General features: G+C 39.3%; 2 protein-coding genes across 3 annotated transcripts in view; one reads left to right on the top strand and one right to left on the bottom strand.

The window, feature by feature from the left end:
- Positions 1-3,176: 3,176 nt before the first annotated feature.
- LOC306833312 (receptor activity-modifying protein 1) lies at positions 3,177-11,493 on the top strand. The gene is made up of 4 exons (XM_079358477.1): positions 3,177-3,394; positions 4,309-4,357; positions 5,600-5,738; positions 8,066-11,493. The coding sequence occupies exons 2-4, from the start codon at positions 4,312-4,314 to the stop codon at positions 8,322-8,324; spliced, it is 444 nt and encodes a 147-aa protein (XP_079214603.1). The 5' UTR covers positions 3,177-3,394; positions 4,309-4,311; the 3' UTR covers positions 8,325-11,493.
- Positions 11,494-14,300: 2,807 nt separating this feature from the next.
- The window catches only part of slc4a3 (solute carrier family 4 member 3), a 47,785-nt gene continuing 44,941 nt past the window's right edge, over positions 14,301-17,144 (bottom strand). For both annotated transcript variants that reach the window (XM_079358474.1, XM_079358475.1), the window contains one exon: positions 14,301-16,501. In XM_079358474.1, coding sequence (XP_079214600.1) covers positions 16,424-16,501 — 78 coding nt within the window. In that variant the 3' untranslated portion in view covers positions 14,301-16,423. The remainder of the gene's footprint in view (positions 16,502-17,144) is intronic.

Below are 17,144 nucleotides of genomic sequence, written 5' to 3'. Positions count from 1 at the left end.
AGAGACAGTATCAGTTAAATAACAAGGTTGTTGAGCTACACATCTCACAACACCGCTCACTAGGTATCAAAGACTGACATAATGAACCGTGAAAGTTTAAGAGTTTAATGATCTTTTTTAATGAATACTTGTGTTTTCCATAGGGGGCGCCAAAATCCTAAAACCCTTAAACAAAACTGTTCCTTAAAGCTGCTTTAAATAAAAATGACATGAGCCTGTGACTATTTGTCTATTCTGGCTTGCTCCCTCTCATTAGTAGTAGCAAATCATGTAAAGGTTCATTTTCTGGATTCAGTAACTCTTTTCTACTCAGATGCTTTGTGGACCTTACCTGCCCTCCTGTAACGTTGACCTGTTGTCATTCTTCTATCATTAAAAACACAATTATATTACAAAGTCTTAAGAAATGTGCAATACAATAAAGTATAATTAATGTTGAAATGGATTTGCAATAATTCAGTTAGCTTTCATTAATTGAAACAGAAAGGTTTGGATTATAGGCTTTAGCTGTCAGTATGAATGAGGAGCATGAGTGCAGATGACGTCGTGACATGATGTAATGATGGATTAACACTCAGTCATATGATGAAGTACACCTCTTGGAGACGGTGTACTAACAGGAAGCTTCTCATTCCCATTGCACCAGGCAGATATTTCCTCATGTTTGACTGACCCCAGGATGCACGTTTGGGTTTTCCAGCCTCGCAGAGTTGCTCCAGTGTGATGTCAGTGTAGCTCACCGTATAACATGCTTAAATTGAGCTGGTCTGAGTATGAAGTAATGTCTGTCAGGTCTGTCTATCCTCACTTTGCCCGATTCTGCCACCTGCATAAGGTTTCAAGGCTGAAAAAACAGGATTGCTGAAGGTCCAGAGGGGATAGAAGAGCTTTCTGGATAGATTTTTTCAATTCTCATTTTCAAATGTACAAGATAAGTTACTGACAAATTAAATAAATCATTGATGATTGGAGAAAAAGTGTTGGCACTTTTTGTGCATTTTGAGCTGCAGGTTAGCATTTTTGAGCTTAAAGATCAGTTCAGTTTATGTTGAGCTGCTTACTTTTGCAGGTTGTATCAGAAACATAATCATTGGTTATGCATATCTTTACAGTTGGATACTAAACTTTCAAGTCCATATTCCATTTCGGAGGAAAATTCCAACACAGTGACATTTCAAGGCACGTGCAACTTCCTCCCCACCCATGTTTGCAGCTGCATGGTGATGGGAGATTCTTGTTCTGTTGGACTGCTGGCACTCTGCAAGAAATTTCATCCTTAAGCCTCTAAAGGCTAGTAAGGCATTCTTTTCAAAGGATGCATTTCTGAAATCCTTTTTTAACTGAGCCATCTTCCTGTGGTTGCTGTCTGTTACATGTCACACAGTCTGAATGTTGTGAGAGGGGCACGATATAAAAGACCCACTGACACTCTGTTTTGTTACATTTTCAAAGTTTTATGGGGGGGGGGGGTCCCTGATCTTAACATGTAGAGTCTTTACACAGGAATCTGGATTTTGAGTATAAAATGTGGTGTTGTAATACGTTTGTAGTCTGAGCTGTAATGACCAATCACGTCTCAGCAGGCTTTAGCATGTGAAAGGAAAAACAAGTCAGCGTGGACTGCAGAAAAACAGGTGAAACCCTACCATCTCCTATAACTTTAACTCTTTAAACAAATATCATAACAGTGCAGCTCACAATTAAATACAGTACAATCGGTTCAGGCATTCAAGATCACAAACTATTTGGTGCTTTATGACAAATATTCTACAGATGATACGAGATTCAACAGAAAAGCAGACGTAACTCAGGGATGTTGACTGACCACAAAATAAAGATGTTTACATTGCAGACCTTAAAGCTGCACGGAAAAAGGAAGTGTTGCCTGAAATTCGTTCAGCGTTAAAACCATCTTTCACTCATCTTTCTCCTCCAAACGTCCAGCTGTAATACGTCGCCTCTTCTTCTCTTGTTCCTACCTGAGAAATATTTTCCATGACTTTTAAAGACAGACGCTGTCCAAACAGCACGTGCACGCTTTGACTTTCTGTCAGACGGTGTTTACTGAGCTGTGTCTATCTGCTGTGTTCTCTTGTTTGCTTACACCGTTATGCCTCCAATTTAAGAAAATGGAAATGTTTTCTTATGACCAATCCTCCATTCACAAACCCATTAGGATTATATTATGTGTACGCGTTGCCCAGCAACTCCAAATGAATGGGCAATAGCTGAACAATGTTGGAACGTTTAATTTTAAGTCTAAAGCGGAACGACCTGATAGTGCAGTGCTGAGAGATATTTTAACTGGGCTCGTGAAAGATCCGCCTTTCAAAGAGTCATTTAGTCGAGACAAATGGAATACCACAGAAAGGTGGTCACATTTTCCACACTCACTCATTTTCCTCAGTCATGGGTATCATTTAAAGGAGAGGAGTGAAAAGGAGGTCTTTATTTGGAAGGATTGTGATATCCAGCAGTGAACAAGAGACTAATGAGGCTGCAGGATTAGTACCATCAAAAAAAGGACAAAATTATTTTTTCTGAAAGAGGAAGAGAAGAAAAAGAGATTCTTTCTCTTGCGTGTATTTTTACAATTATGAGCTAATCTGTGTCATTTGTATTAAAGGTAAACTACAAACATCATTAGGCTTGTATTAGACATAAACAGGACTCAACAGTTCTCAGATAAAATTGCTTCTAAGTGATGTGTTCATAACTTTGTTTCCATTTTGTATGTGTGTGTGTGTAAAGCACAGCTGTCACGTTCCTGAAGGAGGAGGAACTAAGGTCCAGTCCACACGTAGGCAGGGGTTTCTGAAAAGGAAGGCTTTTCTGTACATTTGGGCCTTTCGTGAATGTCTGACTTTCTCTCCGATGGTCTGCTTAGCCCTGCAGTCACAGCTTGGCAACCTCCTTTTTTTTCCACCTTTTGCTCAGTGCATGCAGGATAAGCATAAAATAGTCCACCCCCTGATCTCTTCACCCATCTGAACTTTGATAGTAATAAACTCTTTCACATGAAAATAACTGTAGAGTTTTAAATAACTGACTTTCTACCACACAGACTTTGTGACACTGAGGCCTCTCAGTTTGAAGGTCTCTGGGGGAGGAGGGGGGGGGGGGGGCTGTCTGTATCTCTGGGTAGCATGGGAACAGCTCTCCTCAGCCTGGGAAAGGAAGCAGGCTGTCCATGTCTGTTGCACAATCCAATTAGCCCTGAGTTGCACCGATAACAAACTGGACCAGATCACACAGAGGATTTTTTTGTGACCAGTCGTGCATCTGTTGGTTGGCTGCTTTACGATTTGAAGCATCTAAAGCACAGGTTGTGATCGGGTCTTTCTCCAGGAATACACACGGAAACTGTTCCTCAAACAGCAGAGTGACAGCTGGGGTACGTGCTTACAGATTATTTTGTCTTTGCACGTCAGTTTGGTGTAGGGATAAAAAGTATCTCAATATATCATATGGTTGTTGAAGTTTAACTTTTGTTTTATTAGGGAAATATAATAAAATAGATACAATCTGTTTTTGCAATGATACTTGCCTTTTTGATAAATAGATAAGTGGCCCATTTTTAGATTTCATGGATGTTACAGTACACTGTACAGTACTTCTTTCTTGATCCACAGACTCTACAGTATTTCTTTCTTGATCTGCAGACATGACATTTGTGCATATTTCCATAAAGAGTCCTCCTCTGGCTTCCTCCAGTAACATCTGTTTTCAGAGTCTCTCATGAGATAAAGTCATTAATTTGAGGGAATGTCCAGGACACAGATGGTCATCACTTCTGTTTTGCACAGAGCTAAATGTCTTTCTCTTCTCAAAATGTTCAGAGTTCAACATGTTCAAAAGCATGCATGGTAGAAGTAAAGTTTGGTCAATGCTGATGATAGATTTGAATAATCGGTGCAAGTGACATTGTTGATTTAATTACGTCTCATCACTGAAGACTGTGTTTGTGTCGAGGTCATGTAATGCCTCTGTGATTCAGTTGTGCATGTAATCAAATACAAATGGATTTTTAAAGAGATGAAAGTGGCCGTGTGTGCCTGGACAAGACAGACAATACAGGATGGGAGGACAAGCATTCAGAAAATGAGGTTTTATTCTTTTGTTTCAGAGACCACTTACACTGACTTTTCACCATCCTCTTTTATCTGATATAAGACATCCTGTATGCACGTCAATCTGCTCATGTAGGTGCTTGTTGTTCCTCAACCACTAAAATATCCAGACCTGGGTCCGTCTCATGTGGCATTAAAATAAATGTAAATGTTGTTTTTTTGTTTTGTTTTTTTACAGCAGATGGTTTTGACTGCATCATTGCCGGCACTTGTCTTCATCTGGACAGGTAAGAGGGTTCAAAGCTTTAAGAAGGTCAGTCATTGCACATCATTAGGGCGTATTTATTTAATTTGAAGTCTAAATGGTCATGAGAAAATTCTACAGTCAAGAGAACCGTTAGTGTGCTGTAATATGCACTTAACCAATGTAAAATTAAAGACACTAAAGCAGAAAGTATCTGTTTGTATGGACCCTTCGTTTACACTGGAAACAAGTGTAATGTTGAAATTAACTCTGTGTAGCAGACTGAATGATTCTTCATCGATATAATCACAGAACATTATCGACTGTTGAGTATGGACTTTGCTTGTAGATTTTCTGCTCCCGGCTGGATCATTTATTTATTTTGGAGTACCATGTAAAGATATCGACGTTGACATTTATTCCTAAAGCACTTTAGCAGTTCATGTTTGTCTGACGACTCGTCCTACATTGATGTAAAAGAAGCCATGTGCAGGATACAACTCACTGTGATGCATCGTGATACTGAATGGAATCTTTGACAAGATAAACGGTGAATCAAATTGTGAGACAAGTGAACATCCAAAGCCCAACTGGAAACTTACACCTAATATAAATAGGAACAGCTGCTTCCACACTACACACGTTAAATGCATTTTCTTCCTTCCATTGTCTACACCAGAAAAAGTGAGGTCTCCAGAAAGTACAGAATGTGGAAAATTCTGCATGTGTCTTTTAACATAAACAGAGAATCAATCTGAGGAAACAGGAGGCAGGAGGGAACTTAACATTGGTACATTTTTCTTTAAAAGGTCATTTTTCATGAACTGCCTTGTGTTGATTACTGACTCCTAAACATGTCACCAGCTGAGCCTTCAGTCTCATGGGCACATCATGTATGTAGTTTCCACATGAGCTTTAAATGGTTTGTAACTCGCTTATCTCAGTCTGAGCTGCAGGGTCACCTTAAACTCAAGCACTGTATGAGTCTGGAAGGTTTTAAAACCAGGATCAGTTTGACCAGTGAATGCACATGTTTTTCTTGACTGATTGATTGTGGTTTTTGTTTGTTATTTATATGGCACTTTTTGTGCTGCTATCTTGGCCAGGAGTCCCTGTAAAAGAGGTTGTCGAATGTTATGAATAGAATCTGGAGTTAATTTTTGCATTCTTAAACTAGACCTGAAACCCAGATAAAAGGACATTTTATGGAAAGGATTGAAATTGAGTGACCACAATGTATATAATAATGATCCAGACTGTTACTCTCATTGTCTCTCTTCCTCAGGAATAGCTGCTAAACTAGTTGTTCCACCATGTGACAAACACATGTTTGATAGTGAAGTGGTCCACTGTGTGTCGGTCTTCAACAGAAGCATGGAGACTGGAGACTTCAAGAATGGATGCCCCTGGCCCGCTGCTAAAGGGTAACCTGCCATTAGTTGTCAATAATATACTAGTTTAACTTTTATTGATGATGATCATTTTGACTAAGAAGTTCAACATATTTGAACCAGAACCTGAAGTATTTGGAACAAGTAACTTGTGATAAATGAGTCAGCTGCTTAATTGATCAGACGTACACTTTTCATTGTAATGTTAAGAAATCTAAGTATCACAGTAGTCTTGGTTTTTTAAACCTCCAGAATTAAAAAAAACAAACTGTTTCACTGCTCTTACAAACTTTAGTATCTAAAGGACTCATAGATACAAACGTTTGGAAATTGCTCCAGCTTGCTGCAGCTTGTGGGTTATAATAGCTGCCACATATTATAGGCAACTAGATATAAACTCTCTTCACCTGCCGTACACTGTGTGCTGATAAAGACCTATTTGGTTTGTAGTCCTGTCAAATGCTAAAAAGGTATCGCACTAAAACAAACGGCAGTACATCTGTAGGGAAACTTTCTGATTTGTTTTGAGACACTTATAATGACAATCTAAGAGTGTCCATGGTGCAGCTTTGATTAACAGGTTAAGATTGAACAGAGGACAAGACAGCCTGTCCTGCTGGTCGACGTGACCTAGGCCTACAGTCAAATTTCCAAAACTGGTTGTGCTAATTATTCATTTTGATAAAGGACATCTTCATTTAAATGATAAATTGTTTGTGATACGCCAACAAATATTCCCAGAGCTCATTGTTGTTGAGCTCAGTGACATAAATCACATGAATGAGGCTGGATTGAGTTGCACATTACACACGCTTCTCTGGCTTTTCATTGAAGATATATGACCTATCGTCATGGGAAAGTCACTTACTTTCATGTTTCCTGGCTTCATTTAGTGCTAATTACTCAACTCGTGATGAAAAAGAGCTTCACATTCGCTCCTGGGCTTAAATTTCCAGACAGGAGTTGTTTGTGGAGACTTTTGCTCTTGCTGTGCTTTACCTACAGTAGACAGCAGTAGTTATTAATTATGGCTGTAATAATCCATATTTTACAGTTAATATGGTTTTGGGCGGACTTTCTTCACGGATCAAATGGTGTGTAAGTGTGTCTTGTCCATCATCACGAGGAGCCCAGCATGTTGATTCGACTTTTGGCTGTCGGGCTCCGTTGACTCTTGGTGGATGTTTTCCGCTCTAAAAACCTTGTAGTGAAAACCTCTCAGGTGATTTATGCTGCTTTAGAGAGGCTTTGGTCGCTTCTCCACTCAGCTGACGTGACACGTCAAAACATTACAGTGAAATTTAAGTCGTCTTCACAACATCAGTGGGTGATTTCTCCATTAATAAAAAAGCTTGGAGACGCCGAGGCTGGATGTTTTTGGCTTATTTAGTATTTTATCCAAACGCATTAAACGCCTGCATTAAAAGTGTTCATTTTGAAGGACCACACCAGTGCTCATATTTTTTCTTTGATTTCATATCATGTATATACATTAATAACCAATTTCATATCATACTTTCGGTCACTGGTTGAAAACAAATTGATTCTATAACTTTTCAGAAAGCATTCACTGCACACTTCAATCAACACTGCTGCTTACCCATTACTGGAACTATAACAAACCCATGCAAATAGAACACATGCAGTTAAATAATGAATAGGGTTAGTTACTGTGTATATGCGTGAAACCATTTGAAGATGATGGACATGCATTTCTTGTATTTTGTCCAATGAGATTTTGCCTGCTGTTTGCTTTAGGCTGCTATTATTGGGATGGGTTGGTGTAATTTATTCACACAATTCTTTTGTATAAAAGTAACTTGCAAACAAAGATTTGTCTCCACTTGCAAAAAACGTATGTTTCTGCAGTACAATTTATATTTTAAAAAATGTGTCGAGCAGTTTAACATCCCTGCGAGCAGCTGCAGTCACTCCTTTGGACAGATTTTTTATTTTTTTTTTCTGAGCTACCTGTTTGAGTAATGTTTCCTTTGCATATTCCTTCCAAAGAACATTTATGAGTAATGCCAAGCTGTTTACTATGGAATATATTTTGGCAAACCCTGACAGCCATTTCAAAACAATGTTTCATTATCTGTGGAGTATTTACTGACCTTCCTGAGTATTGTAGCATGTCCAGTCTCTAATAATGAACTAACTTGTTGTTTCATGGGGAGTAAAGTTTTGCTAGTCAATTCACCAAGCCCGTTCTGCTCCTTAAGCCTTCAGAACCAAAACCTTCAAATGTGTAGTGACTTTGTAGGGCCTGCTGGGAGTATTTTATGTCATCTTAACTTCTGTTCTCTTTCTCTCTCTCTCTCTCTCTCTCTCTCTCTCTCTCTCTCTCTCTTCCTCTACAGTATCTACAACACACTGAAGCTGTGCGTGGATGAAGGGGCCAACGCCTCCTGGTGCAGAGGTCAAGGATTTCTGGTAGACAAGGCCTTCTTGGAGGTTCATTACAAATACTTTTGGCAATGTGGACAGGTTCAAGACCCCCCGCTTTTCACTCTCATTATGTTAATAGCACCTGTCATCATTACCACGCTCCTCATGCCAATTGTCTGCGTTAAACTCACCACCTGGAACACAGAGATGGCCAGCACTCTGGGGCTGTAAGCTGCTGAGGTGCCGGGAGGCCTCAGTAATATTTTTTCAAAGTGGTCATTCTGTCAGTGAGGCTTGTGTACCAAATAAACAAAGTGAGAAATACATAGTTGCTTTCTGAAAAAGCTAACTGTTTGGCTAACCAAATAAGCTGCCAACAACCAGTCTTGTATTGTCTTCTTGACTTTTAATTGAGACATGTCATTCTGTGTTTAGTATTAAGGAGAAGAAGATCAACTTTATTAATCCCACAACAGGAAATTCCGTTTTTTCCCTCTGTTGTTGGATTGCTATAGGCTGAAATACACACATGCACAAACAGGATCATATGGATATGCATTATTGGCGAGATGAGTGAGGGGGCCCACAGTGTGCGCTCCTTGGCTAGTGGTGGTGGGAAGGTGGGATGTGACTTGCTCAATGGCACATTGCCAGCGCTTAAGAAGTGAACTGGCACCTCTTCAGCCACCATACCAAATTCCAGACTTGGTCTAGTTCCTAACCCAAGTCCCTACAGACAGAGCTACTGCCAACCACTTGAACCACATTGATTCAAGGAAGGTTAATGGACAGGCTTATTAGATAATAATACAGATGTGATGTAGTTTAATTTTAAGGCAATTGTTGTTTTCCACCTCTCTGTGCTGACTGTCTTTTTCATCTGTTGGTGTTTTAAAAAAAAAAGAAAAAGATGATCAAAATCATTTAAACACTCAACGATATCACTCATCGAGAGTCTTTGCCATGGAAACATTTCAAAAGATAAAAAAAGGCTTTGTAGTTCTGTAGTGAGCTGTTACTTGCTTGGATTTAGTTGTTGGCAGTAACTGTATAGAAAGCCATTTTAGTTATCCATCATAGCTAACATACAAACCTTGAAGTCTTAAAAATGTTGCAAACGTCTCACGACCATGCTACTTGTGTTTCAAAGAATCAATATGTTTTGAGTTTTAACATTCAATTTTGAGTCGCTTGATGCCAAAACGTGCACTATACAGGACATGCTTTTGTTTCTTTTAAAGCACCTGCTAAATCATACATTGGCTATGTATCATTTTCTTCTCATATTTTAAACACTCTGCACCTCTCACTGGCACTATTAATGATTTACTGCACACAGAAATCCATGTGATTCTTGAAGGATCTGTATTGTACCACCATTTTTTGACCAAAAGAAAGAGTGATTCTGTTTGTATTTCACACATAATAAATATTTATTTCAGACAAAAAAATAATGTTTTACAGTTGGTTTAAATGTTTTTTTGTTTTGTTGTTTTACAAAAGTGATGGAGCTGCTTAACAAATATCCACCAGACCTCATAGTAGGTCTGCGTCACAAATGCAAAAACACTGAATTTCATTTTGTTTTCAATCATCAGGCTATTAAACACCAATGGATTAATGGGCAGACTGAATGGAGACCTGCTGTGTATCATCCAAACAAAACAAAGCTCCATTAAGCTCTGTGTGCAGTTTGAAACTAATGACTACCTACGTATATGAGCCCGGCCAAACCGAGTGGAAATCAACACCCAAATCTGCAAATACTGACTCTACCTGCATATTGAAAAGAGATCAAGTACACAAGAGAGCATTGATGAGCACCAAACCAAGAAGGAGTGCACTATTTTCTCAAGACTAATAGCACAATTGAGGACTTTGGCTCCACTGAGTTTTTGTGAAGTGGTTTTCTTCCCTCTAGAAATGAAACTTGCAAAACAACTTAAAACATAGCATCTTTGTAATATATTTTTTCTTTATTTAAATGAAATGATGGCTTTCATTGAGTGCCATATGGTTCAGGTGTTCCTGAAAATGATACCCGCCACTCAAACAACACCTATGTTTAATGGTTGTATCACTTCATAAAAAAACGGCTACGCTCTAAAAATTTGTTTCAATTTACAACATAAGGAATCAACTCAATGTAACATTTGAAAAAAAAATCATGCGTCATAATCATCACTTATCATTTGGTGTCTCTTTATTATTCAAAAGATACCTTCCACTGTAACTCTGCTCGCATAAAAGAACAATGTGCGACTTGTCCATCCAATAGACGTCACCCTGGAGCGCCAGCTTGAAACAAGCCAAAAGTCTATGTATGCTGTCTGGCTCCGCCTCTGCCATACTGAAGCCTCTGCTCTCCCACATCGACACACTTCTTGTGTTATCACATCAAATTGGAACGCACTGTAACTTTAGTTTGCTTGTTGCTTCACATTGCATGTACATTTACACGGAATGACTATGCTCTAAAAACAATTACAAATAAGCAGTGTGCACAGTTCTATATTCCCTCACTTAAACAGCTTCTATAGGCGAGAAGAGGAGCTGGCCTGTTGTCCCGTCCATGAAACACGATGGAGATACGGCTCAGACAACATTACAGGCAGCGCAACTCAGGTGTCACACTCATTATGGACAGTCTGGATTTCTGCTGTATTTATGTGTAAAACGTCGCACACACTTTTTTTCAACAAAATATCAGAGTGAGCAGCCTTCTCCATAATGAATGACGTAGTTTTACATATGTGATTTAGAGCTGTGTAATGGGCAAAGCTAACACTAAATGTCATGGGCGAGAACTCCAGGATCACCAGACGACTTCACTCAAACCAGTGACGTTTAATTAAAAGAGGTTAGAAAACAACAGAGCTCAGTGTTGGAATTGGCTGGGTGGTCCGCACTGCTACCATGGTGGTATAAGGTGACGAACTGAGGGAAACTCAGACCATTGACACTGCAGAACTTTTCGAATGGTAAAAAAAAAGAAGTATTTTTCTCTTCATCTTGCTTGTTTTACATCCAGGGCCCAGACAGGACATAGTGGCAGCACCATACCTCTTATTATCTTAAATAATACCCACAATTCCACTTTTTCCCTTGTGTAAACACTAGAAGGATGTTTTGCTAAGGATACGTTCACTGGCTGTGCATTGGGCTCAGGACTACACAGACCCAGACACACCAGTTCTTGTCATAACAGGAGCACGTGGATGTGTTGAACAGTTTAGCAGACTTGTATTCTCAGAAAACAAAGGACGTTGACCCCTGAGTCTTCTAACCACTGAGGGTCAGCCAGCCACGGTAATACAATGGTTTCAGATGGCTGAGGACAACTTCTTGACCCAAAGAATGACTGATCAAAGCCACGTCAAATGTCAATCTGATGTTTCATTACCAAATCTCATCCCTTTTCTAAGCTAGTCACACTTTCACATTTCATTTAGCTTGTAAATAATTGGTGGCGTACATGTTTCAAAAGAAGTCCAGCTATAATATCTTCGTAATTTCCAATGGGCTATTTTCATTATATCAAGGAATATAAACTGGTACAACACAGAGAGCGTGTTGCTTACTGAAAGGATTCACTCTGCATGGAGGTCACTGATTCTGTACAGAGGTCATGTCTGAATGCTTGTTGTTAGCATTCCTGCAACATTTGAAACATTATCATCACAGATATAAAACATATCCTATCCAAAGATATTGTTGAGTAGTGACTGTTCAAAAGAAGTCAAACTCCCTATACTATGGATTTGTTGTTCTCGGTTCTGTGTTAACACTAATGTGATGGAGCTTCCTTTAGCTAACTGATGAACTCAAAGGATTCAGCCTGATTTATACTTTTGCTTTCAAATCTACACTGTAAGTCCACATACACCTGTACCTATGCAAAAACTATTTACATAATGTAGCTTGACATGTGCCTAAAAAGAACATTGTATACTTCTAGCCATGTGATTGGTTTACTGGGCCTCATCATCAGTCTATATCGTGTACTCTGAAGATTCCCCCGTCCTCTTCCTCAACTCAGCAGCCTTACATTTCATCTCCTTCGATGTCTCCGCTTTTCTTTTTCCCAAAAATGGCAGTATTGCATATTCAATGGGAGCTCAATATTTATCATCAGCTTCAACTCCAACAATTGTTATTTTGTGTCAGTGTCAGTCACTTTTCCTGTTCACAAGCAAACAGCACATGTGGCAGATCCAGAAACTGGCGATACAACTAGCAATTGATCCCACTGCCAACTAGCGTTTAACAACTGCAACTATGGTGTAACTTCAGTGTAGATTGAAGTTAGAAGTGTAAATCAGTCTTTAAACATGTTTCATAGATGTTTTTTTTTTTTCACAATAACCCATTTCTGTGTCCGCTGAGGGACGCTGTTTGTGGAGGCATAATGGTGAATAATGGAAGGAGTTTCCCAAAGGGTGAGACCTAAAATGCTGTTTGCGTTAAAAAACACCCGCCTACGTTTGTCTGATTAGACTTCAGAATATTCTAAACTACTTCCAAGAACTAACCGAATCAGTGACACCTGCAGGACTTTTACTCTGAATGTTGCATATTATATGTTTAAGAACTTCTGTTAAATTTGATAATCTTACCAAAATATACAGCAAATATTATAAAAACACAATATTCCAGACTATTATATAATTCCTAAAAAAAAACAACAATAACTCCAGACACTCGAGTAAGGATACTCTGTGACATACTGTATACTTAAAATAAATACAGAGGCAAGACAGTAAATAGGTTCACAATTTTTCCGTTTAGGATTAAAGGTTGGCTCAACATCGTGTTTCAAAAGAAGTTTAGTACAACTGCTGACAGACATCTAACACATAATCTGTGCTGCGTGCATAAAGCATTAGTAACAGTCAGCTATCACTCAAGCTTTAGTCCTTTATGGAGCTGCATGAATTAAAATTTGCATGGCTAAATCTATCAAGCTAACCCAAATACAGACACCTGAACATTTACATTCATTCATGCCATGAACACAGTGTGGCTAAATATAATAGAGAACACTCCAGTCGTCTTATGCCCTGCAACATCAACATGTGGTTGAAAAGGTCCATTACCTAATATAAAGCACATTCAGTAACTCATTAACTGGGAGAGCTGCAGATTGAAATGCAGACTGCAGCAGGTGCGTGTGTCAAATCAAAGAAGAGCTTCAAATGTACGCTTCCAGAGAACAATGGAGGGTAAATAAAGGTTTTAATTTACAGTTTGAATTCCATGTGACTGCACTGGAGTAAACACATTATTCTCTTCACTTGACCCTTTTTTTAACCCTCCTTTGTCTAACACAAAAGACCGGACTGTAAGACACATATTTTTACATTGCAAGTGTTGGATTGCCTTAACCGCTTTATGTACACAAAAGAGGCAACAAACTGAAAGGCTGGGAATCAATATGTACAGATCAAAGGTCAGTTTCCCCTGAGACAGAATTCTTGCATGGCTCGTAATGTAGGGCATGGTTACATGAGATGAGATATTCTAATCTTTGTGGTTTGAATACAAAAACGCTGCTACACCGCTGACCATTGAAACGGGTTTTGTTTAATTATACTTTTGTAACATCATAATCTGTACTTTGCTTTGAAGCACATCTTTTTTTTCTCTGATTGTATGTCTGCAGGAGTAATCATGGTTATCAGGTAGATACAAATATATATGACTATATAAGTTCTTTTTGTCATATTTTATAGCTATTTACAAAATCCTCAGCTGCCACACTTACAGCAGATACAGTGCAGAGGTGAAACACAGAAAAAAATAAATACTGTAAGCATACAAGGTAGAATATTTTCAGCTTTCAATTTACATTTGTGCAGGAAGATTCCTCCATTTTTTAACAGATTCATCCTTTAAATCCAGCAGCTTCCTGAGGAGCTACCGTACACTCTGTTTGCTCTTACAGTGATCTGAAAGTTCAGTGATCTTTTGCACTTCCGGGTATTCAACGTCACCGCTCAATTCCGTCTAAGTGCACCCGATTGCCCCAGTGTTGTGTTTCATTCAAGCCTCCTCTCACTGTTTCCTGTTCTCAGGATTTAACTGTGTCACTCACAAGCTGTATAAAAGAGGTGCATAAAGCCAAAATGATTTAAACATTTTGTTCATGAACCCCTTCATTTTACTTAAAGCCCCTTTATTTTACTTAAAGCCAATGTAAAGCCAACCTTTCTTAAAGGCAAGGTTTGCTAGCATGATTTTTAGTAGCATTCCCTCAGTGCTCCGTATACACCCAAACTCCTCTGCTCTGTGCTCCCTCAAAAGCCATGCCCCTCACTAAATGCCCCAAAAGAATCACATCTGGACTACAGATTGAAAACACTTTGTTATGACTTTATCCTAATTTACTTTTGGCTGTCAAAGTGGCCTGTCAATCAAACGTAGCCACGACTTTAAGCATATTCTGCGTTATAGTTTATTTTTCCACCACATCAGATTGTAATTTAAAAATTCTAAGTTTATGTTAGACTTGAAAATATCAATTGAGAGCATGAACTGTTGTTATGAGACTTTGCACTGAGGTAATAAATCAAACCTGAAGAAGACTTCAATGCAGCCAGACTTCTTTATCTTGCAACCAGTGGAGTCTCCCCCTGGTGGCAGTTTGAAAGAATGCAGGTTTAAGGCACTTCAGCAATGACTTCACTTCTGAAACCCAGAGGCTAAGTCCCCTTTTTTATATCCAGTCTACAGGAGAATGTTTGTCTGCTTATCTCATGCATAGGCCTGTTGCAAACCTATACTCTACATATTCATGAATAACTATATTTCAAACATCTTTATTTTTATGTACACAAGCTCTTACAACTGGTATTTCTGTGTAGCAGACATAGAGAGTTTTTTTTTTTTGAAAAGGTTGAAGTGTCACAGCTGAATGGTTATTAAAATTCTATAGTGGGCTCAAAAATATAGGAGGTGAAAACTCAATCTCTGGGCATTTCAAAACAGCTCTGAACACAGATGGTACATTATAATTCCAAGCTCACAGTCGTACTGCACAATGCATCATTCATACATTCTGCCAACACTCAACTGTTCCCTGGCGTTTTCAGTGCTTGTGTGTGTTTGCCTTGTTTCTATGCTTTTCCACTCCGGTGTGTTCTTATATTATTCATGACATGTGTGAAAAATGCACCACGCCATGGAAACACTGCGGAGAGATGAAAGAACTGGCTGAAAAATGACATCTTCTGTTTTTCAATGTGTCAACCTACACAATGATCTTTTTATTTTATACTTGTTTAGCTATGGTGTACTTGGAATCTAAACACCACTAAGAAACCGGCATTGAATCCAAAGGTCACAAAATAAATACGTACGACAAAGTAGAAAAATAAGGTTTAGACCATGTTAGCTATCTACTTACAGTTTACATCCAAGGTCACAATAATAAGGTCAGAGTACTGGTATGTTGGGCATTAAACACCTAACAAAGTACAGTAACACCCCGTGAAGAGGCTTGCACAGTCTCTGTGGAGATTTTGGCTTGGAGGGGAGACTACATTTAGGGAGGAGGCTTTGTGCCAGGGAGCTCTGTTGGCAGCGACAAAGGTGAACTTTTGCCCAGTCAAAGTGCTCATTACTTGAAGTCTGTACAGAAAGGAAAAGGACCGTTTAACTCCTTGTTTGCACATCATTGCAACCTGCAGGCAGCGGCAGTGTTACATAGGAAATCTGGCAGCTTCTCTGCATAGGCAGTGGAATTCCTGACTTTGAGATTTAGGGTCAATTAGCCAGAAAATGTACAACTTTTCATGAGATTCTGCTTAAATGAGAGCAAACTGACCCTTATTTCTCACCTTCAGGCAAAAAGAAGGGCTAAATGATCCCACTCCATATAGTCTCATATAGTCCCCATCAACATTGCACTTACGCCCACAACCTGCAGATTCTTTAAAGGGATAGACAGGGTAAAAAGACTTTAAAATATTCTTATAAGGAAAGCTTTTTTGCTCTATTTGCATCGTCCACTTTAGGTATAGTTAGGTACTCAGGGTTAGTGTTCTTATGGCCTCTGACACAATGAAATCTTCAGGGAGTTTTGCACAACATCACAGAGATCTAACATCAGGTGTGCTCTTTTGGAAAACTGGACTATACAGGGGGAACAAGCGATTATCCAGACAGAGAGATCCAGAACATTTGAAGTACTCTATAAACACCATTTCAGCAGCTCCTCCATCTTTGTCACTGCTACCCAGAGACACTGGGGTTTCCAAAAAAGGCCCCCTCTGATTGGTCAGAAGTGGAGGACGGAGGAGGAAGTCCAACAGGCAAGGTCCAATTTAAATTTACACAAGCATGTGGATCTCGTTGTACTCATCCCGTCCATCTTCATCAAAGTTGGGAGAGTCCTCGTCACAATCCAGCTGTGGAAAGACAAATCATCGTCAGGCAGGGAGCTGAAGGAACACCCAGTTCACTTATTAACACACACACACTGTGTTTGTTCAATTCAATACCAAACTGCTGTAACGTTGCCTTGCTAGCACAATGCTAGCATTAGCCTCCTTCTTAGCATACAGACATGGGAGTGACACGAAAACATTTTCTTCTAACGGACGTGTTGTAGAAGCTGAAAGGCAACGTTACCATAAGAGAAAAAAAAAGTTAAGGGAAATTGTGAAAGGTTGAGTTTGATGGCCTCTTGTTGCTGTGAGGAGCTGCGGAGGTCAGTCAGTCTATTGTAAGAAATCAGAGTCTGCAGTCGAAGGTCACCAAACATTGAAGGGACAGTTGAGGTTATGGGGTCGCGTGAGGTTTCCCTGTGAGAATATAGGACTGTTTTGGAGTAACACAACACAGTCCCAAGAGAAAAGGCACGTTAATGACAACGTGAGGCTGTGAAAATATCCACAAGTGCAGCATACGCTAAAATTACAACATTGTTTTACATGTCGGACTTGATTTAGTGGTTAAAGTACCGTAAATTCCGGACTATAAGCCGCTACTTTTTTCTCACACTTCGAGCACTGCGGCTTCTACTCCGGTGCGGCTAATGCATGGATTTTT

This window comes from Symphodus melops (assembly GCF_947650265.1).
Source record: "Symphodus melops genome assembly, chromosome: 12".
NCBI lineage: Eukaryota > Metazoa > Chordata > Actinopteri > Labriformes > Labridae > Symphodus > Symphodus melops.
This window is presented reverse-complemented; position numbering and strand designations above follow the sequence as displayed.